Source organism: Rousettus aegyptiacus, unplaced genomic scaffold (genome assembly GCF_014176215.1).
Source record: "Rousettus aegyptiacus isolate mRouAeg1 unplaced genomic scaffold, mRouAeg1.p scaffold_m13_p_3, whole genome shotgun sequence".
In the NCBI taxonomy this organism is placed as follows: domain Eukaryota; kingdom Metazoa; phylum Chordata; class Mammalia; order Chiroptera; family Pteropodidae; genus Rousettus; species Rousettus aegyptiacus.
This window is the reverse complement of record NW_023416306.1, coordinates 31565297-31589248: the sequence shown is the minus strand read 5'-3', so window position 1 is coordinate 31589248 and position 23952 is coordinate 31565297. Positions and strand designations below refer to the sequence as shown.

Sequence of the window (23952 nt, the reverse complement as noted above, 5' to 3'; positions counted from 1 at the left end):
AGACTTTCAGGGCAACTACTAGAACCGTCTCACCACCATGGTTGTTGGAACCGTGTAGGCTTAGGTTTCTTGCAGCTGACCATTCATGAGCCCCTCCCTAGCATAAATCCATGGATCTGGTATATCCAGTGTCCCAGATACAAGAGGGTAAGGCTAGGCCCTACAGTGTGCTGCTCCTGTGGATACTCACAAGCTATGTGATACGGCTCATTTGGTTCCTGGACAATTTCTTGGGAATGTTTCAGTTGTGGAAATCCCCATCTTGTACTTCCTGAGTCCCCTTTCTTAATATATGCTTGGCCTCAAATTCTGAACAACCACCTTAGAAGCAGACATCCCTGAAAACCTCTGTGTTTGTGTTCTTCCCTCAAATATTTTGCTGATCCTTGGTTGGCTAAAGTAAGGATTGGTTTTATTGTATTTGACTTTATCTGTTTTGTTTTTTAAACAGGTTCTCTAGTTGAACAGCTAACTACAGAAAAATATGAGTGCATGGTGTGCTGTGAATTGGTTCGCGTCACAGCCCCAGTGTGGAGTTGTCAGAGCTGTTACCATGTGTTTCATTTGAACTGCATAAAAAAATGGGCACGATCTCCAGCATCTCAAGCAGGTCAGCCATTCCTCTTGTCTGGGAGTTATTCTCACCCATTGGATACGTTCCACTTTTAAAATGCCATTTAATTCTTCTTGAATATTTTATCTGTAGAGAAAGTAGGTTGTCTCAATCATATGTGTCAGATGACCATATTAAGCCATAAATCTTAAACTAGCTAAACTTAATATTAAAATATATTTAAGGTACAATAAAATCAGTCACTTCTACTGAAAATGGTAGTTTTTATCTAAGTAGCAACTATAGAAAACATTTCTTGCATAGTTTGCTTTAGAAAAATTATAGAAAGCAATTGTATAATTCACACTTGGAATCTTGAAGTTGTTTTGCCTTTAACAAATCTTTATAGTATTTTGAGGGCTTTTTCCAAAGGTTACTAGTATGTTGATAATATGCTTTCTGAATTGTGGATCTTTTTCTAATTTAAGATATCTGGGTTTTCCTGTATGTTCTTAAATATTTATCTTTTTTTTTTTTTCAAGCCAAGATTCAGATAATGTTTACCTTGACAATTAGTAATACATTATCACTATAAAACAAAATGATAATTATGTGATGTGATGGAGGTGTTAGCTAAAGCTATTGTGATCATATTGCAATATATAAATGTATCAAAGCAACACATTGTACACCTTAAACTCACACAATGTTATGTCATTTATATCTCAATTTGAAAAAATGGATACCCACTTGAGTCTTTGTATCTAAAGTCCTTTTAAATATTAGCTTAAAAGTGGTATTTAAGCAAAGCACTTGGTACTTTGAATTTGTTACTTTAACGTCAGATGCTCTTAACTTGGGAATTACTACCCTTCCTTTTATGTTATGGCTCCCTATAGGGTTAAATTTTTAAAGAGTATATGTGCTTTTCAAAGGAAATTATTTTGGTTTTTTCCCATTTTTCTTGGCAGATGGCCAGAGTGGTTGGAGGTGCCCTGCCTGTCAAAATGTTTCTGTACATGTTCCTAATACCTATATTTGTTTCTGTGGTAAGTTTTTTTTTGCATACATTGGAGTCTCTTCCACTTTATGCATTATACTTCAGTTCCTAGCCCAGGAGACATGGGCATGTTTAAGAAGTTACTAATAAGCTTCAAAGCTACAGGAGTCTACAAGACATCCCATGCATGTGATCCATCACAGAGCTAGAGTCACAGGCCTTTGTGCTCTTGGCAGGCTATTCTGGAGAAGGGCCTTCACATCGTGCCCACCAGGCTCATGCTACTTCTAAGCTGTGGTGCTGGTCTGCTTGGTCTTAGCTTTAGACCAGAGCTGATCAGATGGCAGAGGCATGTATAGACATGGGCTCTTTCTCACCCATAGCTATAACAGCTTTGATGTTTCAGATTTGAGCAGCCTGAGTAAAAAGTAGAGTTGAAGTGTACTTTATTTTAACCAAAGAAATCAGTCATTGGTCTTTAGAATAGAAAGATTTTCTATAGATCAACATTACTAACTCTATCCTTTTACTCTCCCTCTTTATATTTTTGAATAGCTATTATTGAATAGCTCCGTTCCCCTACATGTTAGGTAAAACTGTGATCCAGATGCTCATTCCTTCTGCTTGCTTATTTCCTACATGTCTTTTTTTCTTCTTCTTCTTTCCTAGTTAAAAGATAGGCTGATTATTGATTTTTCTGGTTGTTGATTTTTTAAGTTTTGTTTCTTAAGCATGTCTGCCTCTTTGAACCATTGCATTTTTGCTTCTGTCCTTGTTACCTTTCTGAAAATGTATAAGTTCCTAACCTTTTTGGTAGCACAATAGTCCTTGACACTTTTACCACGCCCTTCTTGAAATAACTAGCTCTTCCTGTTTCTGCAAATTCACCTTATTTTTCTCACTAATTTACCTCTATTTCTCCTTTCCCATTACTTAACTAGCAGCTTTCACAAAGAGGCAGTCATTGACCATCAACTCTTTAACTTCTAGACTCAATCCATTGGTGAATTGATCAGCTATATAGAATGCTGTTCCTCTTCTTTTCTTTAAATCCTAATCCACATTCAAGATCTGACCCCAAACATTCTCTTCCAAAGGAAGCTTCCTTTTCTCATTCCCTCTCCCACCTTGGCCACTCTTTTATTTGGAGTATGATGGTATCATATGTTTTATTACCAAAATCTGAGCTTTATTAGATACTAAATTAGTATTCATTGAAGGAATGAATATTCCAGAATGTGCTACTAGAAGGCAACATGGAACTAGAAGCAAGAGGTCAATAGAAAATTGGACAAGTAGGACCAATACCAAGGCTTGATTGCCTTATTTTAAAATATTTTTAAACATAAAATACCACAATGGAATTAAAAATCTTGTTAAAGCCTTCACTGAAAAATTAGAAATGAGACTATTAAGATAGAAGAATGTAGGGTAAAAGTCAAGATGACCTGAGCAAGGTAAAATGGTGTGGGACTGCAAATAATGGCCTATTTTACATGATGGCTTTGTTCCATCTGCTCTTCTGAAAAGCCATTAATTTAATATACTTTATTGAGAACTTATTAATGTACCACGTACCATGAAGAAACGAAATACGACTTATTGACTTCTCAGAGCTTATCGTTTAAGGGTTAAGACAATTAACTTAGTGTTCTACTAAAGTACAAAGTGCTGTAGGGGATCTTTGGGATGCATTATGATTTCTGGCTGGATGATTAAGATAAGTTTTTATAAAGGAGGTAGGATTAAACTGGGTTTGAAAACTAGGTAAAATCTTCATAGAAGGGAAGATTTGTTGAAGAGAACAGCATAAGCAGAAGTTGAAAACCAAGAAAGTCTAGGAGCTATTGGGAGAAGAGGTAGTTATCTGGTTTTGGATCCCAGGATCTGTGAAGGTAGAGGAATAGGAGATGACTGAAAAGCTGGGGCTGGCTTCTTGATGCCAGGCCTAGGCATTGAGACTTCATTTGGCAGGCTTTGGGAAGCCACTGAGGGCATCAACATGATTCTTTATGAAGCTTAATCTCATGGCAGCAAGTGGAATATTTTGGGGCCAAAACAGTTTTGGGACTTGTAATAACCCAGATGAAGAATAATAAAAGTCTATAATGGGTGTTAGAGTGGGGCATAAAGGAGAGGGTACAAGAGTTCACAGGTAAGCAGGGCTTAACAGCAATAGAAAAGAAAGGAACCCAAATGTGGTTCCATAGTTCTCTGCTTTTGGAAATGGTGATACCGAAGAAAAAAGGACAGGTCAGGAGAGCCAGGGTTGATGAGGACAGTGCATTCAGTTTAGAAATGTTGTGTTAAAGGAGTAAGACATTCAGTGAGGGATGTCTAACAAGCAGTTAGGAATATTTGAAGGGAAATCAGGACTTAGCAATGGTAGTCATTGCAGTTGAGAGTAGTAGATGAGACGCAAGTGGGAAAGGAGTTTACAAAAGGATCTGATGCGGACTGGCAGGAAAAGAAAAAAGCATAATTTAGAGTCAGAGAAAAGAGGTAGAGCCATTGAAAGATGGCTGGGAAAAACCAGAACACCATATTGGAGCAAGAAAGCACAGAAGCAGGGAAGCTTTTCCAGTCGTGTTGGAGATGAGTTTCTGGCCAGTAGAGAGGTTAGAGAAGTATAGGGGGAGATTAAGTGAGATACGTTAGGTAGGAAAATTGACAAAATTTAGTGATTAAGTAGAATATGGAAAGAAGAGAAGAGTACGACTCTTATTTCTGAGTTTGTGTGACTGACAGTGATGGTGTCACTGACAGAAATAGGGATCACTGAAGAGGGAGGAGTTTACGAGAAAAGATGCTAACTTTGACCACTGATGCAGGCAGTTTGAGGTGACTGTGAAACCACAAGCACAGATGTTCAGCATGTGATTGGACACGTAGAACTGAAACTGAGGATTCAGGGCAATGCAGAAAATGTAGATTTGGGAATCGTTGACCTTCAGGTGTATTAAACCAAAGCATAGATCAGAGTTCTAAAAGAGACAGATTGGAGGGAAAAGCAGAGCTCAAGGACTAAGGACAGACTGTCATTTAGGGTGTAAAATTGTCCAAGCGAGGATGATTCCTCAAGGGCAAGGAGGAGTCCTGTGCTTTGATTTTACTCTTCCTGTCACTATGCTAAGTTCATGGAAGATACTTACTAAAGATTTGCCGGATAACACTGATTATAAAAATATAATCTTTAATCCCTACTTAATAGCTTTAGAATAGGCGAGATCCTGTACTTGCTTTGGCAGCGCATATACTGGAATAGGCATGTTCCTGATGTACAAGACACTTATGTCCTTTCCATCTCTTACTGCTTCATTTTTCCCCCATTGCTTTCTTCCCTTACTCCTTCTTTCTGATCCTTATAGCAGATATTCCCATATCAGTTCAAGGGCCCATTTACAGAAAGTTTATCTTGTAGATTAAACGTATCCATTAGTCAAAGTGGCATTTTTATAAGTAAAAAATGACTTTACTTTTTCCAGGTAATCCAAAATTTAAGATTTATTATGCTCAGTGAAGCTTTTGACGAATAGCATTCATTACATTCAACTTGTTAATTTAGGAGGTTGTTGAACTAATGAAAACCACACTGGTGTACCATGCTGTCTGGCTATTTTGTATTATTTCATTAAAGTCTAGGATGCAATTAAAGTTTATATCATTGACTCTCTGATCTGATATGTTTTAGGCAAGGTAAAGAATCCTGAATGGAGCAGAAATGAAATTCCACATAGTTGTGGTGAGGTCTGTAGAAAGAAACAGCCTGGCCAGGACTGCCCACATTCCTGTAACCTGTAAGTTGGAACCCTAGACACCCGGGGATTCTTTGTGGACACGCTTTACTAATGGCTTTGAGTATACATATCTGGTTAGCATGTAACAGGACTGAGTGAAACCAGTACATTATCATTCACTGAGCACTTGCTCTGTGCCAGGTACTCTGCAAAAGTTAACTCTTTGAATCTTTAAAATAGCCTGACGATTTATTGATATTTATCATCTCCATTTTACAGATGAATCTCAGAAAGGCCAAGCATCTTGCCCAGGGTCACAGTGCTAGGACATGATAGAGCTGGGATTTCCAAATCCAGTGCTCCTCTCACTGTATTACACTGCCGGCTTCTAAGACAGAATATCCCCCAGTGATATCCAGGTCCAAGAGAGTGTATAGGACAGTCTTCTGTTTAGGGAAAGGCACTTGTGAAGGGTCTTATTGGGCTGTGCTTTTAGGATCTGATCTCTACCCTACAATAAGTAATGAGCTTTAGAATGTATCCAGACAGCTTCTAAATAATAAGAGAAATGTGCAATAATAAACAGTTGATCAGTTACAAATAACAAACTTCTATAAGCTTTAACCTCAGACAAAGGTTTAATTCCTGGGTTCGAGTCATTTAATAGTTATGTGACATTGGACAAGTTACTTACCTTCACTGGGCCTCAGTTTCTGCACTTGTAAGATAATAATGATAGGAGTGACATTATTTATAGAACTCTATGATTATTAAACAAATCGATACACCCAAGAGGCGTGGTACAGAGCCTGGCACATGGTAAGTGGTCAAAAAATGGTAATTCCTGCTTTTATCACCAAAATATGAGTAAAACAAACATCAGAGTGTTATCCCGGTATTTCTTCTGCATGGAATAGGGGTAAATGTTGTACTAGAGGTCTTGTGATCAAGATGTGGGAGTGATTGTCATGGGGGGAGAGATGTTTAGATTGGGCATATGTGAAATACAACTATTAAATAATGATACTCATCTTCAAGAAAATATGCTTAAACCTGTCTTTTGTCTGTCAAAATGGCTACCTTAAAAGACTAGCACTTGTTCCTGGATTTTTTTCAACGTTTAAAGTTTATTTAAGAATGGTCAGAACTGATTTAGAAGTCACATAAAAAATCCAACTAGACTTTATTGGCATACCTGGTTTTTATACCAAATTCTGTTACTTGATTAATTAGACTTGGCTTGATTGGCTTTTAATTCCCAAAGGATCGTGATTTGTCATCACTTAGAAAGCTCTCCCCACCCCTCCCCCAAAAAAAAGCTTATCGTAGAAGTTGCCAAAATGTATTAAGTAGTGGTATTTCTGAATAGGTATGTAATTGACCTGGGTGTCTGCTTTGAAGAGGGCAGTATTTGTTTGAATATATAATCCCATTTTGTAACTTTTTTGTTTGGTCTCTTTATATCATAGCTCCTATTTAAAAAAGCATTCTATCCAGAGGTCTAATTCTGACCTATAGCATATTGCTAAGTCCAGTTCTTTTCCTGAGTCTCTTTCTCCTTTGTTCTTTCCCTGTGTTACCAGCATTACTCACCTCATGTCAACCTTCTTTTTACATTGCCCATCATTAACTCATTGTCTGGTTATTATTTCACTAACTGATAAGAACATGTCTGTACTTCTCATGGACCTGGTAGTTTTGAGCTCTACTGTTTTGTTCAGGCTCTGATCTTCTAAAGGACTCTATTGGCCATCCTGACATTCACCTGAGTGCCTAGTTGTTTTTACCCCTGCATACTGCGCTCGGTGGGCTAAGACCATATTTGGAAATGTCATCTTCGACTATCAGACCTGATAGTACTTTCCTGTGTTATCTGAATTCTGTTTTGCAATCCTATAAGTGATTAAATAAAATCCGTATTTTGACTTAGGTTTTACTTTTCTGGTTAAATATTCTAAGATGATAATGTTATTAATTCTTTCTATTTAAAAATATTGTTGGTAGTTAATCAACTTTAGACAAATACTAAAACATTTCATAGTAGGTTTATTTGTTGCCATATTCACAATAGGAGCCATGGGGGGGCAGCTTTGTTCAGGTTTGGATACACAGATATGATTTAATCATCAAAGTTTTTCTTTTATAGTCTCTGTCATCCTGGACCTTGCCCACCCTGCCCTGCCTTTATGACTAAAACATGTGAATGTGGACGGACCAGGTAAAGTTAGACTGGTACTCTAAAGAAGACTGTTTTCACATTGATGGTTTATGTGTGAATGTCTAAAATAAAAGATTAGTAGGTAGATATCAATAGTACTTTCCTGAAAATAGTAGTTTCCTGTGCTGTCTTGATCCTATTTTGCAATCTTATAAGTGATTAAGAAGTTATATGCACAGTGAGATTTACCTATTTTGAGTGAAAAGCTAAGGTTACAGGGACTTTTTTCTTAATCTCTCTACTGGGTGAAAGAACCAGGAATTGAACCCAGACCTGTTTAGGTCCAAGAGGCAGGAACCATGTGCCTGCGACTAGCACAGTATCTGGCATCTAGGAAGCTTTCAGTGAATATTATTGAATGAAATAATAAGTGATCCCGGAGTCCACCTTCTTTTCATTATAAATTCTCCTGTATCATCAGTACAAGGATCACTGTTAGCTGTAGCATGCCTCTGAGTCCCTGTAAGACCATAAATGATTTCTCAACCATAAGATGAGATGGAATCATGCAGATTTTCAGTGATATGCATTTGTTTAATGTTTACTTAACTTATTAGGGTAGCACTGTGACCTGAGAGTCACATACAAGGGCTCTCGGTCAGAAAGATTAGGTCAGGTCTAGGCTCTGCCACTAACTTTTTGACCTGGGCAAGTTGCTTGGTCTCACCGAGCCTCATTCTCTTATTATAAGGAGTTGATGTTAGCCGTGATGCTGAGCACTGGAAACTTATCATCTCAGTGTATAACAGTGACTTTAAAACAAAATATGTAGTTGAAGTTGGAGTAGGGGATGGCATAAAACTTTTTATATAGGAGAGTAGACGCCAAACTCTAAACCATTACACTGGAAAGAGATCTGAAGACAATTGTCTAAAAGTCCTTGCCTCATATCCTCCTTTAGCTGATATGTCAGCAAAATCAGGATGTTTATTCGAACAAAGCCAGAATGATTTTTCCATTCTGAATCAAAGTCACATGCAGTATGTTCTTAAGTATTATAGCTGCATGAAATGCCAGAGTGCTAGGTCCTAGGAGAATGCCACTGTGTGTTCATTCTGAGAATGTACATTATAACTACACCTCTCCAGCCTCCCTACTGCCATCTGTAAGATAGTATGGGAGCTCCAGGCTCTTTACCTTCCTACATATTGCTTCATGGGAACTCATAGAAAAAAATCACATACAAGAAATACTTAGGAATTGTCTTCAGTTCTTCATTGATCAGAAAATAGGGGACAGATAAAAGCAGATTGGGAAACAAGGAAAGTAAAGGAGGAAAAAGAGGAAGGTGGAAAGGGAGATAGAAATAAGGATTAGAGGAAGGAAACAAAGAAAAGGTTGGGGAAATGGTGCCAAGAGAAAGGTTAGGGAGGGCTTGGGCTTCATTGTTAGTTTAGCTGTCAAACAGGAACTTAATGTCCAACATATGACTAATGCTATCTTTACTGTTTTTACAGGCACACAGTTCGTTGTGGTCAGGCTGTCTCAGTCCACTGTTCTAACCCATGTGAGAATCTTTTGAATTGTGGTCAGCACCACTGTGCTGAGCTGTGCCATGGGGGTCAGTGCCAGCCTTGCCGGATCATACTGAACCAGAGTAAGTGGTGAGCATACCAGCCTTCACCTGTTCGGCATTTTCATAAACCCAGGATTGAAGACCCAGAAGAAATGCTTATTTAAACTCTAGATAAGGCTGAAAGGGATGCTAGGAGAATTATAATTTGAGAAGATAAACTCTGTTTATGGCCAGAATACTTTGCTAGCTATTTAATGTGGACAAATGAAAAGTCTTCAACTGAGTTTGAAAAATCAACTACACAGAAATAGAAGGGAAGAGACTGAGATTCATACAAAATTATACAGAAAGACTTTGATTTAACTAAGTAAAAGCCCAAAAGAATCAGGAGCTAAAAATGGTCCAGAGATCAAAGGGACTCTCCCACACCACAGTCTATTCTGCTAAGACAAAAGTACCAGTACATACTTAACTCTTGCCTTATCTCAAAATGGTTTTGAGGCAGCATGTAAGAATATATGAAATGTAACAAAATATAAAAGATGTGAAAAGAGAAAGAAAAACAATGCTAGGGACATAGAATGACTTATAGTTAAAAACTATAAAGACAAACATTAGGTCAGTTATACAGGGTTCTTAGGGTAAAAAGAGATTAAAGTTTTTGAGAAAAAACAATTATTCTTAGAATTAAGACCAAATTTTTCCCAGGAGAATCCCATTAAGAGAATGTTGAGTAACATATGACACAGTTCTTTACATAAAATTCTTATAGCACACATAACAAAACATTTTATAGGGCTGTTTCTTAATGTAAGTGCCAAGATTGATCAATAGCATGCCACCAAGGTAAAATTTAATAAAATAAAGCTCTGTAGGGCACCAATACATTATAGCCCAGGATCCTTGCATGTTAAACACAATCATCGAAACAGGAATCATATAATAAGTAGTCCTTTGTGAAACTTCTTTCTCCTAATGTGTTTTAGAGGTTTATCCATTTCATAGCATGTATCAATATTTCATTCCTTTTCTTGGCTGAATAATACCATCTCCAACTTAATGATGATTTAACTTACGATTTTTTTTTACTTTATGATGGTATGAAAGCAGTAATACACGTAATAAATTACGTGAGATATTCAGCACTTTATTATAAAGTTGGCTTTGCATTAGATGAATTTGCCCAACTGTAGGCTAATGTGAGTATTCTGAGCACGTTTAAGGTAGGCTAGGCTAAGGTGTTATTGGGATGTAAGCTCATCATAAGGAGTATCTGCATTCCCTTTTATGGACATACCACATTTTGTTTATCCATGCATCAGTTGATAGACATTTGGATTGTTTCCACATTTTGATTATTGTGAATAATGCTACTGTGAACATCCATTTCCGGTTTATATTTTTATCTCTTTGGGGTATATACCTAGGAGTGGAATTGCTGGGTCACATGGTAATTCTGTGTTTAACCTTTTAAGGAATTGTCAGAATGTTTTCTAAAGTGGTTGTACTATTTCACTTTTATTGTGCTTTTAATTAACCTTTCTCTAGAGTTTAAAGGTGTTAAGCACCTTTCATGTATTTATTGGCCATTTATATATTTTCTCTTGTGAAGTATCTGTTCAAGTCTTTGGCTCATTGTTTAATTAAGTTGCTGATCGCTGTTGATTTATAGCAGTACTTTAAATACAGTCTGAGGTTTATTTATTATCTTAATGGCATCTTTTGATGAGTAGAAATGTTTAAGTCTAATGAAGTTCATTTTATTAATTTTTTTCTTTTATGATTTATATTTGTCTTGCTCTCTCCAAGATATCTTTGGCTAATCCCAAAGTCATAAAAATATTCTCTTATAGTTTCTTCTAGAAGCTTCATTTCTGAATTTTACATTTAAGTCCATGACCCATGTAGAATTAATTTTTGTGTAAAGAGTGAGATAGGGTTCAGGATCATTTTTTTCCCATGCATACATACAGTTATTCAACATTTGTAAAAATATTCTCCTTTTTCCATTAAATTAACTTAACATCTTGGTTGAAAATCAACTGGCTGTGTACATGTGAGTCTATTTCTTTCACTGATCTGTCTGTCTTTACACCAATAACTGCACTATCGTAATTGCTGTAACCTTGTAAGTCTTAAAATCGGTAGTTTAACTCTTTCAAGTTCATTCTTTTTAAAAGATTATTTTGGTTTTTCTGGACCCTTTTCAAGTAGTTACTTTTTAAAAATTTCCCAAGCAGTTACTTTTAAATAGCATTTTAAATCTATTGTCCAAATTCTGTAGGACAATAACCTGTGCTGGTATTATGTAACTAAAATAATGAAAACCATCTAAACATTATTATATCTTCAATTCTCTCTACCCAAGATACTAGAGCTAATAGTTTTTGTGACTACAGGTTTGAGATGAATCCATGTCATCAAGACAACCATAAATAAGTTTCCAAAAAAGTACACAAGTGCTTACTATTCCCTGCACCCCAGGGAGCCTCACAATTCTTGGTTTTCAACCATGGCCTTATGAACCAGAGAGTAGTCTCTTAATTTAGAGGGTTACTTCACTTTAATTCTGTTTGGGGATGTGCTACATTGACACCATCAGATTCTAACAGTCTAACAAGGCTTTTTTTATTTCTTCCTGTGATAAAGCTTTTAGGTGAGGACCGAGAGCTGCTTTGTAAGCCACATTTATTTCTGCATCAGGTCTGATCAGTACTAATGAACAGCATTTTGTGTTTTCTTATATATTGATTAGAATATTTTAAGAATCCATAGAGGTTACTGATCTTTTGTTTTTGAAATTATGTCCTTAAGTATGCTACTGTGGCAGCACCTCCCGAGATGTGTTATGTGGAACAGATATAGGAAAGTCTGATGGATTTGGAGACTTTGGCTGTTTAAAGATATGTGGCAAGTAAGGTTTTATGTTTTTCTCAGTTAATCTAAAGCTATATTTTATGCGACAATTATATAATAGTCTCTTGTTTTTAACAGGGACTTGAAATGTGGGAACCACACATGTTCTCAAGTGTGCCACCCTCAGCCCTGCCAGCCATGCCCACGGCTTCCCCAGCTGGTGCGCTGTTGCCCTTGTGGGCAAACTCCTCTCAGCCAACTGCTAGAACTTGGAAGTAGTGCTCGGAAAACCTGCATGGATCCTGTCCCTTCATGTGGAAAAGTGTGCGGCAAGCCTCTGCCTTGTGGTTCCTTAGGTAACTAGTAGACATGAGTGTAAATGTTTGGCAGCAATGACAACTTAAGCAAAATGTTTTTAAATTCTAGTTACAATATTAGAGATTTTTCTAAATATTATGATCAATTTTGTCTGGGCATTTTGCCTTTCCTCCTCAAACTATACTTATGGAAATTTGTACTTGCCCAAGAGATCTCTTTCGGAATTGGTTATTTTACTGCTAACTAAGGTCAGCTGTGAAATTCTGTTCCAAGGGAGTTATTATTTCTCTAAGTATCCTACACTAGTATGAATGCCAGATATCCTTTTGTTAATCCACATTTCGGTAAGTGTTTAAAAACATTTTCATACAATAGGAACATCTTAACTAAAACTCTAAGTACAAAAAGTTTAGCCATTTGGACCACTCAAGAAATGCCATTCTTTATAGCTAAGTTTCTCATTTAGCTGAGAATAGTATCTCCTGAGCATCATTTTAGTTGGACATTTTTCAAAAATTTTCTTCTTTCCTTAAACAGAGGTAACTGGATAATTTCTTTCCCTTTATTGACCTAGAGTCCTTTTCCTGAACCTCAGTTATTGTATTATGCTGATTACAGTGAAGCCCTCAGGGCTTGCTGAGATATCTCAGGTGATTTCCCCACACACTGTACAGTTTGAACTGTTTTATCTACTTATTAAAGCTTTTTGTTTGTTTATTCAGTGCTTTTAGTATGCTACCTACCATCCCTCCTGTAGTGACTCTTTCTTCTGACTGTGGCTTCTGATGGCTTGGCTTGGATATAGAAACCAGAAAAAAAACTTGTTGGAATTAGCTATAAAGTAATAGTCTGAGTTTTTAACTGAGACTTTCTGAGTCAGTCCTTGGGAAATATATGTGTATAGTTATGCAGTAACCTGGAAACTTCTCTCCTAAGTGAGTGTTCTAAAGGCTTTGTGTTTAGAAAAATGAAAGTGGGCAACTAAATCTGAATAAGAGCAATGTCCCTATAACTTTGGTAAAGCTAGAATTTTTAGGTTTGGTTTCTGTTTTTATTGAAAAGTGATTTCACATTTCTTCAAAGTATCAGCAAGAACGAGTAGGAGCACCCTACCTAATTCTTTTTTCAATCTGACTTTAAAATTATGTATAGAGGAGAAATACTCTCTTCTCATACTTTAATAATATGTTACAACTGCATTAGGAATATCAATCATCTATGGGTTATCCAAGTCTACTGTGGAAATGTATCTTCAGATAAGCCCTGTGAAATAGAGATCAAGTGACTTCTAAATCAAGAAGGAAGATAAAGATGTTCCCTTTTCAGAAAGCACATGAATTAGTTTTATAAGAATGTCATATATAATGACGAAAAATCCTACACTGAGGCTAAGATAGCTTGTTGGCAATCAGAAAAAGAGGAAATGCAAAATAGTTAAATGTAAAGGGACTTGAGCAGGAAAAGGATAGTGACTGTCAGTATGAACTAACCTGGAGAAGGAACAAGAACTAGGCAGAATTGGATTGAGCTGCTCAAAGGCAAGCCCATGACTAGTGGTAACAGTGGCTCTCAAGTTTATTCAGATCTGGCTTATCTGTAGAAAGCTTATTTAGGTCTTTTAGCATCTCACCCAGTAGGAAATTTCCATCCTAGATATACAAAAGACTGGATAGAGTTCTGCTTTCAGGATGGTAGCATGGGAAGCTACTTGGACCTACTCCCCAGCAAAATAAGCAAAGCTAGGGAAAACCAAACAAGCAACCATCTAAAGTCTCTGGAAATTGTCATATAGGTATATGTCAATTAAGAAATATTTATTGAAGAAAACACTACTGAAACTCAATAAGAACAACAAGAATCTGTGTCATATGAGTCACAACCCACTTCTACCCTTTCCCCTTGCTGACCCCTAAGCCCAGCTTAACAAAAGCCCCACTCAGGATGAGTGTGCCCAAAATGGAGCTTTCTCTACCCTCAGCTCCCAGTCTAGGGTTTTTCATAGGTGGAGCAGACTACCAGCATTTCTTATTCCCCGTAACTCCTAGTTGAAGAGGCTAAATTTCCGGGAATTGCATATGAGAGGTGGGGGCTTTCTTTGTCTACACAGCCTCACCCATGAGTTGGAGGCTCTACCTCAATCACAATAGACTCAAATACTGGGTCCCCAATCACCCTCACTCCACCTTACTTGTAGAGCAGAGGTTTCATGCTAGAGGAAGTAAGACAGGAAAATCAGAGGCTACTGTTCCATTTAGCACCTAGAGTAGTGGCTCAGACTTCCCAGAGGAAGAGACAGTCTTTAAGAAAGAAAGCTACAAAGTACTCCCTAAAGGAACTGACTTTAATTTGAAACCGTGTGGGGTAAGTTCAGGCCTAAGACCCTTTGGAAAACAGTAACTCCTTTTAATTAACAACAAAGGCAACAAGCTAAACTATTAGGCCAGCTTGTGGGGGTTGGGAGGGACAGCGTTGGCACTGGGAACAGTGAAAGAAATGGTTAGGAAGAGACCTCCTGTAGTCAGAACAAACCTCACAGACTTGCCCAAATTAGATTGCTGAGCAATTTATGCCCTAGGGCATTGTTGAAAACAGTGAGCAACTAGTCAGCAATTAGTGGAGCCTCAAGAGTGAGTAGTACCAAATGTGACAGATAGCTTAACAGAGAGATTAGGGAAAGAGATAGTCAAAGAGCGCTCTGCTAAAACCATTGTCATCCCAGGGTGACCATGCATACCCCCAAAGCTATGCCATCCAAAGAATGACACCTAAGGCTTCATACCATAGGGGAAATAGATTTCATTAAAGTAACCTAAACAAGCATGAAACAAATAAACAAGAAAAAAAAACTGTGGAGAGAGGAAGCTGTATCTAGAGTATCTACAAATAATACATTACCAAAAACATCTAGTTTCCAATAAAAAATTACAAAGTGTACAAAGAAACAGGGAAAAAACACAGGCAACGAAAAATTTCTGTGTTCTGTGAGTGACTGATGTCAGATTTAACAAAAACTTCAAAGTAGCCATTATAAATGTGTTCAAAGAACTAAAGGAAATCATGCCTAAAGAAGTAAAGGAAGGTATAAAGACAGCGTCTCATCAAATAGAGAATACCAATAAGGGGATAAAAATTATTTAAAAAGGACCAAATGGAAAATCTGGAATTGAAAAGTTTAATAACTAAAATGAAAAATTTATTAAAGGGGCTCAACAGTAGATTTGAGCTGACAGAAGAAAGGCTCAATGAATGTGAAGGTAGAGCAGTAGAAATTTATAACCCAAAGATCAGAGAGCAAATAGAATGAAGAAAAATGAACAGTGCCTCAGAGAAATGTGGGACATAAGTAAGTAAACATATATGTTTATATGTTTGCTTACTATACACACACACACACACACACACGCACACACATAAAAGAGAAGAGAAAGGAACAGAAAAATATTTGAAGAAATAATGGCTGAAAACTTTCCAAATTTATTGAAAAACATCAATCTATATATCCAGGAAGCCCAACAAATTCAAATAGGGTAAATTCAAAGAAATCCACACCTAGACATAAAGTAAAAATACTGGAAGCCAAAAACAAGGAGAAAGTTGCAAGAGAAAAATGACCCAAGGGAAGCCCTATAAGATTAACAACAGACTTCTTGTTAGAAACAGTGGAGAACACTGCATCACAAACAGAAAGCCATGAAATGATATATTCAAAATCCTGAAAGAAAAAGCCCTGCCAACTACAAATCTTATATCTAGCAAAATTGTTTTTCAAATTGAAAATCAAAATGGAGAATTTTGTTACTAGCAGATTACTTTATAGTAAATAATACTAGAATTTCTTTAGACTGAAAGCAAATAAACCAAGATATAAATTCAAATCCACATTTAAAAAAAAATAGCGAAGGTAATTATAAAAGACAGTATAAGTGCATATTCTTTTTTCAACTGATTTAAAAAGCAGTTGTATAAAATGTATATAATTGGAATATTGGGCCTATAATATAGAAATATATCTGATAATAACAGCACAAAGGAGGTAGGAGGGATCAAAGTTGTATTGGAGTAAAGAAATTATATCACATGGTACCTCAGATCCACAGCAACAAATGAAGGAACCCAGAAATGGTAAATAAGAAAACTATAACAAACTACAAATATATAGTTCTCTTTTGTCAGCTTCTTTAATAGACATGTAAAGTAATAATTATAACAATATATTGTTGGATTTGTAACATATAGATTATATGTTAAATATATAAAATATATAACATTGTATAACAATAATAGCACAAAAGAGGAGAGACCAGCTATATTGGAGTAAGGCTTCACTGGAATTAGGTTAGTTCATTAAATCTGAAGTAGATTCTGATAAGGCGCATATGGTAAATCTAGCGTAATCATTAAAAAACTCAAAACCTTTAGTGAAAAATACCATTAAAGAAGAAAAATATTACAGAAGAAAACATTCACTTAATCCAAAAGAAAACAGTAAAGGAAGATTAGATTAACAATAAAGATACAAGATGTAGAAAACTAAGTGAAATGGCAAATGTAAATCCAACTATGTCGATAGTCATGTGAATGTGAAAGTATTAAACCATTAAAAAGCAGAGATTGTCAAATCAAATTTAGCGGGGGTGGGGGTGGGGTGGGGAGCAAGGTATGCTTGCTACCTTTAGGAAATAGACTTTAGAGTCAAAGATACAATTAGAATAACAGTAAAAGGATGGAAAAAATATATTGCGTGAACAGCACCTATTGAAAGAGACTATGAGCAGTCCCTGAGGGATCCTTGAAACAAGACTTATCCTAAACCTAATTTAGCAAAATGAATGGCAGGCCACCTATCACCAGATGTTTACAATTTGAGGCAATGGGGTTATGGATTGTGGCTTCTGATTATTTATGATCCCCAGATGATTTGCAGTCATGAACACTTTAGTAAAGTCACCCATGGCTATAATTTTAAGTGGATCCAAGGCTAATGTAAATCCACTGGAGACTTGGGGCACAAATAAGGAAGAGACAGAAGATCCGTTCTTCAACTTAGACAAAGCATCAGACAATCTAAAGCGTAGTCCAGTAACTGGATAAAGGGAAGATAGGGGAAAAGGCATTGATGACATCCTTCTTCCCTCAGCTTTGATTGTGGAGTTGCAGCGAAGAGAAGTAGATCAATGCAGCTAGTGAATTTGGGAGTCTGAAATGAATAGTTGCAATTTTCATTCCTGGTTCTTTTCGTTTTTATTAAAGATTTCATCCATACCTGTGAAAAGCTCTGCCATGAGGGAGACTGTGGACCATGCTCTCGCACATCAGTTATTTCCTGCAGATGCTCTTTCAGAACAAAGGTAAATCCCAAACATTGCTACAGTTGGTGATACTTATCTATGCCTTTTAATTTGGTGATTATGGGAGGGGAGGAATCAAAATAATCTTAGTTTTATTTCTTTCATACTATGTATGATTTATTCGATCCAGCGAATGTATGCTGACACCACTATGGACCAAGGTGTAGGATAAGTACTGGTTCTGTGGATGGATGGGTCTAGTGCTCACAGCTCAGAGGCCAATAATAGAGATAGGGCAAGTACACGGATAGCTCTACCAAATACAGTGTGATAATGCTGGGTGCCAGAAGAGAACAGTAGCACTGTTGCAAGGAGTTAGCTAACTAAGAAGTTAAAGGGAACACAGTCCACAAGATTGCCCTCACTTTTCATACCAACTGCAAAAGTTTAGACAACTGAATTAGAACAGTCCATGTGACTACCCTAACTTCTGATACCAGCTGCAAGTCCATTGGTCCCCAAGACTACCCTCAAAGTTTGATAATTCACTAGAAGGGCTCACAGTACTCAATGAAAACTATTATACTCATGGTTACAGTATGTCACAGGAAAAGGATAGAGATTAAAATCAGCCAAAGGAAGAACCACATAAGGCAGAGTCCAAGAAAGTACCAAATGTGAAGCTTCTAGTTGTCCTCTCCCCATAGAGCTGGAACAGCGTGAGTTTTTCAGCATCAGTATATAACATTATGATGGAGTATTGCCAAACAAGGAAGCTTACCCAAGCCTGAATGTTCAGTTTTTATTGGGACTCTGTTGTGAAGACATGGTTGACTGCCATCATAGCTGATCTTAGTCTCCAGTCCCTCCCTCTAGAGGACTGCTGATACTGTGTGACTCAAAGCCTCCACCCTAAATCATATCATTGTTTTTTTTTTTGGTGTGGCCAACCTCTACCCTAAGACTATACCGTATGGCCATTCTGTACTCTGACTCATATTATTACACAATATGACCCCAGTCACTTGTGATTGAAGGCCCTAGGCATGTACACAGTGACACTCTAATCAGGCATATTCCAGAGTCTTAGATATTACCTCCCAGAAGCCAATGGCAAAAGCCAGACCTCTCTTTGGGTAATGTTGATTATTCACTATATAACTGTTTTATAATTTGATAAGTATAGATAGTTTGTCTAATTTCTGCGTTGGGCAGTTTTGATTGGACTTTGTGTTATAAAAAAGGGGATGTCTTACCATCTTGGAATTAGGCCATAGTGTCAATTCCTGTGTCTAACCAGAAGAGGCAGGAAGCCTTCCTGTGGAAGTCTTCGGGTAATCAACTTGAGGAACATACTGAATGTTGTCCTTTCCTGCTCTCTGACCTACTGCTAGTCATTTCGGTGCGTATTGGCACCCTTCCCAGTAGAGCACGGGCCAGGGTCTGAAAGAAATCATGGAATACATAGGGCAGTAAAGGAATTTTGAATGTAAAGTACAGGACCATTTTATACTTCGTAAGACTGTGAGATACTGCAATTTAGTAATCACAAATTTGGTAATGCCCAGAGGAGCTCTTTGTGACCAAGAATCACAAGCGAGTTTGGGATGCCCGAGTTTGAAATGGCTACTGTCGGTTTGCTTCTTTCTCCCCAGCAATCCCTTTCTCTCTTCGCTTTTTCTTTTTTTGCTTCTCATTTACCCTTGCCCTCTAATAGTGGACCCCATGGCAGTGAGTGTATTCTTGAAAAGCTGTGCATGAATTGAATTTTTGCAAATAAAAGTCTTAATTGTAAAATTGCTCCAGGCATTCACTGTCAGTATGAATTGTTAAACCCTTTGACAAAGTGAAAAATCTCTCTGAAATGCTAATGATCACCTCACTGTTTAGCCATATTTTTCATAAGTATAAATTTTTTCATGAAAATGTCTTTTGTAATGGAATGGGATTTTCCATGGAAGTAAGTTTTCTAGGTAAATAAAACTTATTTCTGTCTACGGCCATGCCATCCTGAATAAGCCCAATCCCATCTGATCTCAGAAGCTAAACAGGGTCGGGCCTGGTTAGTACTTGGATGGGAAACCACCTAGGAAGACCAGGTGCTGTAGGCGAATAAAAAGTAAGGGACAAAGTAAAAGTAAACTGACAAAGTCCTTGCAATCTGTGAGGTCAACCAAGGATTGCCTCACCTAAGGGTTGCCTACAGCACCTGGTCTTCCTAGGTGGTTTCCCATCCAAGTACTAACCAGGCCCAACCCCGCTTAGCTTCCAAGATCAGATGGGATCGGGCTTTTCGGAGTGACATGGCTGTAGACATTTAGTGAGAGTCTTTGAGAAATGTGTGCCATATCTTACTGCCTCTTTACAAAGGATACTGTATTGTTTTTATTGGTAATTCATTTTTATTATAGGGATTTGTGGGCGCTCTACCTTTTCTTACAGTTGTAGATACCCCTCCAGCATGTCATTTCTTCTGTACAATCCAGTGTTTGCATTAACTGGAAAACTAAGTCTATTTCATGAGTCACCTTTCCTTTACATCTTGAAAGAGCCTCTGGGAGACTTTTTCATATTATCAAACCCAGCTAACTCATTAATTTATCTAAAACATCTTCTAGTCAAAAAGCTTAAATTTGTAAGACCACTTCTGTTATCTAGTCTAGTAGCTGCCTATTTTTTTCAGGGTCATTTCACTAGAAGGAATGCCTTTGTCATTTTGTTTGTTTCTTAGTACATGGCAACCCGTAAATGGCATCAAGACCAAATTCAGATGTAGATGCTGGGCAACCAGCCAGGTTCACTCTTCCCCCGAGTGAGTGATTCACCTCCCATACACCAGCCTCACCACACACATTATTTAGGATCATGCCACAGCAAAATTACATGTGATAGACCTTTGGAATCATTCACACATAGTGAAAACCACAGTAATAAAACTTCGAATGCCAAAGGATTACTGCATTCCACTTTGCCTCCGTCCGGCTGTGTTGTCAGGGCTGCTCTTGAGTGTGTAGAGCTGTTTACCCCAGCACTAAATGGTATTGGATTGTTGTATATTTTCAATTCTTATATCTGGTCTTTTTTTATTGTTCTGTCTATTGTACCCTTGCTGGGTAGTTATTTCTTTTTGCCTTGCCTACCTATATCAGCTTTTCTTTCATTTAGTTTTAATCTGCTATGCATTTGGAGGCCAGACCACAAAGATTGTTACAATTATATTTGCATGAAAAGTCAGTAAACCTGGGGCCCTGTTTTGAGTAAAGCATAACATAGGTACTGGGCTAACCTTGCTCCAGACAGGTGAAGTTGGTGAATAAACTGACTGCCAAAGACATACAGGATATTTGGGATACACGTGTTACATTTAGCATTACACTATAGTTGTGTTGTTTCATTTATTTCTAAAGTAGTTACCCTTTTTTTTTCTTTTTCCATAGGAGCTTCCATGTACCAGTCTCAAAAGTGAAGGTATGACTGGGAAGGGACATGAGGGAACTTTCTGGGAGAAGGTAATGTTATGTAGGGTTATGTATTTGTCTAAAGTCAGTGAAGGTACACTTAAAATTTGGGCATTTGATTGTGTATAACCTTTACCTCGTAAGGAAGAACCATAAATTGAATTCTAGTTAATGAAGTACTGAAAATTTTAGGGGAAGCATACTCATGTCTGCAGCTTACTTTGAAATGCACCAAATAAAAAATAAGATTAAAAGGGATCAAATATATGGTAGCTGAAGGAAACTGGACTCTGGGCGGTGATCACACAGTAAAATATGTAGATGTCAAATTATAATGTACACTTGAAAATTATATAATTGTATTAACCAATGTTACCCCCAATAAACTTAAAAAAAGATAAAATCTATGTTAAATGATTTTAAAAAATAAGATAAATTCATGAGTGTATAGAAGAATAGATGTGTGAAAAAGGAAACTAATGGTGGAACCTAGTAGTGGGCATGTGAATGTTCACTGCAAAATTGCTTCAACTTTTTTATATGTTTAAAAATTTTCATAATAAAATATTAGTGGGGAGAAGTAAAAATAAATAATATTTAATGAAACAAACTTTTTACACACAGACTCTGATGCTTGATTCCTTTAAGGATGTAGGACTATTGGATACCTGGAACAGGGATTCAGCCAGCAGCCTTCTTACCCTTAAGGCCCAGAAAATTGTTTCTTCTTTTGTCCTTGATCCTGCTGACCCACTCCATTATCTTTCTATATCTGTCTTACTAACATAGTCTTTGGTTTAAGCCACCTTAAAACCTTTTTGGGAAAGTAATAGAAGACAAATATGTACAAAGTAAAAGCTCTTATTCTGGTCAGAAAGAAAGCTGTTTTGGTTAGGATGCTTCTGGCTGTAGCTATCAGAAAACCCAAGGAAAACTGACTTTGGCAATCAGGGGGTTTACTGTCTCACATAACAGGAAGTCTGGAGTCAGAACAGGTCCAAGGTTTGTTAATTCCAAGCTCAGTGGTTCCAGGATCCAATTTAGCTTCTCTGTGATTTTCTTGGTTTTCCTCTCATGGGTATAAGTTAGCTACAGCAATTCCACACCTGAGTCCTCATCTAGCTAATAACATGGAGGAAAAAAAGATTCTTAAACTTCTCTTCTTAAGAGCAAGAATCCTGAAAGGTTCTTAATATACTTTATATCATATTCTTCTATCTAAACCTTCACTAACAAGGAGAATGGGATTATCATAACAGGCTAGATGAGTCAACATATACCTCTGCAATTGAAGAGCACATGGGTGTCCAATTTCTGAACAAAATTAAGGATGTCTTATCTTGAAGAAGGTGGGGAGTAGCTGTATGGGAGCTGAACAAATATCTACATAAAAACCTCAGTTAAAATTTTGGTTGTTAAAAACATAATTCCAAAGAAATTACAACATTGGTACACTTTTAAAGTAAAAAGTGAAAATACACCCTCTTCCCATTTTTACCTCCTAGTTCCACTTACCTAATGAAACCACTGTCAATATCAATAGTTTGTTGGATGTAGGTCCAAATCGTTTTCTGTAGTCATACAGATATATACACATGCTAGTATAGTTTTGATTTCCCCCCTAAACTTAGGTTTATACTAAAAATTCTATTTGTGATTTGGGGCTTTTCTTCCCCTCAGTAATAAAGACATTTTTCCATATCAGTGTATATATGTCTCCCTCTTTCAGTGTGTGGGTATACCATAGTATAGTTCTCTGTTGCCCTTGGGTGCTCGTTTAGATTGTCTCCAGTTTTTCTTCATTACAACTAGTGCAGTAACCATCTTGTTCCACTTTTTAAAACTTTATGATGAAAAATTTCAAATCATATCTTAAAGTGTAGATATTTGTGTGTATGTATCACCCATCATCAACAATTATCAACATTTTATCTGTCTTGTTTCTTCTGTCCCTCCCTTTCCTACTTTTTATTTTAACTGAAGTACAACAAATCTCAAACATCATTTCACTCATAAACACTTCAGCACCTAGCCCACTTTTTTTTATTATTGAGATAAAATGCACGTAACATAGAATGAAACATTTTAAAATATACAATTCAGTGGCATTTAGTGCGTTCACATTGTTATGTAATCATCACCTCTGTCTAGTTATAAAATATTTGCATCACCTCAAGGAAAACCCTGTATTCATTAAGTTTTCACTTCCCATTTACTTTGACCCCTGAGCCCCTGGCAACCTCTAATCTGCTTTCTGTCTCTATGGATTTACCTATTCTAAGTATTTCATATAAATGGAACCATATAATATGTAACCTTTTGTGCCTGGCTCTTTTCATTTAGCCTGTTCTCAAGGTTCATCCATGTTTTAGCACCTGTCAGTACTTCATTCCTCTTTATGCCTGAAGAATTCCATTGTATGTATGTGCCACCATGTGTTTATCTATTTATCTGTTGATGGACATTTGGGTTGTTTCCATCTTTTGGTTATAGCGAATAGTGCTGCTGTGAACCTTTGTGCCAAATTTTATTTGAAAACCTGTTTTAAGTTATTTGGGGTATATACCTAGAAGTGGAATTGCTGGATCATATGGTAATCCTGTGTAATTTTTTGAAAAACTTCCATACTATTTTCCACAGCAGCTACGCCATTTTACATTTTCACTAGCAGTGTGTGAGGGTTCCAGTTCCTCTATATCCTCTCTGATACTTGCTTTTTTCTGTTTTTTATTTTTTTATTATAGCCATTCTAAGTGGGTGTGAAGTGATATGTTGTAGTTTTGATTTTCATTTCCCTGATTACTAACGATGCTGAACTTTTTCCATGTAGTTGCCCATTTATATATCTTTGGAAAAGAATCTGTTCAAGTCCTTTGCCCATTTTTAAATTGGGGTTGTCTTTTTGTTGTTGAGTTGTAAGAGTTCTTTATGTATTTTGGATCCTAGACCCTTGCAAATATTTTCTCCCATCATGTGGGTTGTCTTTTCACTTTTTGATAGTGTTCTTT

General features: G+C 36.9%; 1 protein-coding gene and 2 pseudogenes across 3 annotated transcripts in view; 2 read left to right on the top strand and 1 right to left on the bottom strand.

The window, feature by feature from the left end:
• Positions 1-23952, top strand: part of NFX1 (nuclear transcription factor, X-box binding 1) — a 53671-nt gene that overhangs the window by 11082 nt on the left and 18637 nt on the right. For all 3 annotated transcript variants that reach the window (XM_016130310.2, XM_016130308.2, XM_016130311.2), the window contains exons 3-11: positions 452-610; positions 1525-1602; positions 5245-5350; positions 7437-7508; positions 8966-9105; positions 11839-11938; positions 12019-12236; positions 17449-17546; positions 20924-20954. In XM_016130310.2, the coding sequence (XP_015985796.2) occupies positions 452-610; positions 1525-1602; positions 5245-5350; positions 7437-7508; positions 8966-9105; positions 11839-11938; positions 12019-12236; positions 17449-17546; positions 20924-20954 (1002 nt within the window). The remainder of the gene's footprint in view (positions 1-451; positions 611-1524; positions 1603-5244; positions 5351-7436; positions 7509-8965; positions 9106-11838; positions 11939-12018; positions 12237-17448; positions 17547-20923; positions 20955-23952) is intronic.
• Positions 19479-19597, top strand: LOC118600950 (annotated as a pseudogene).
• LOC118600527 lies at positions 19684-19801 on the bottom strand (annotated as a pseudogene).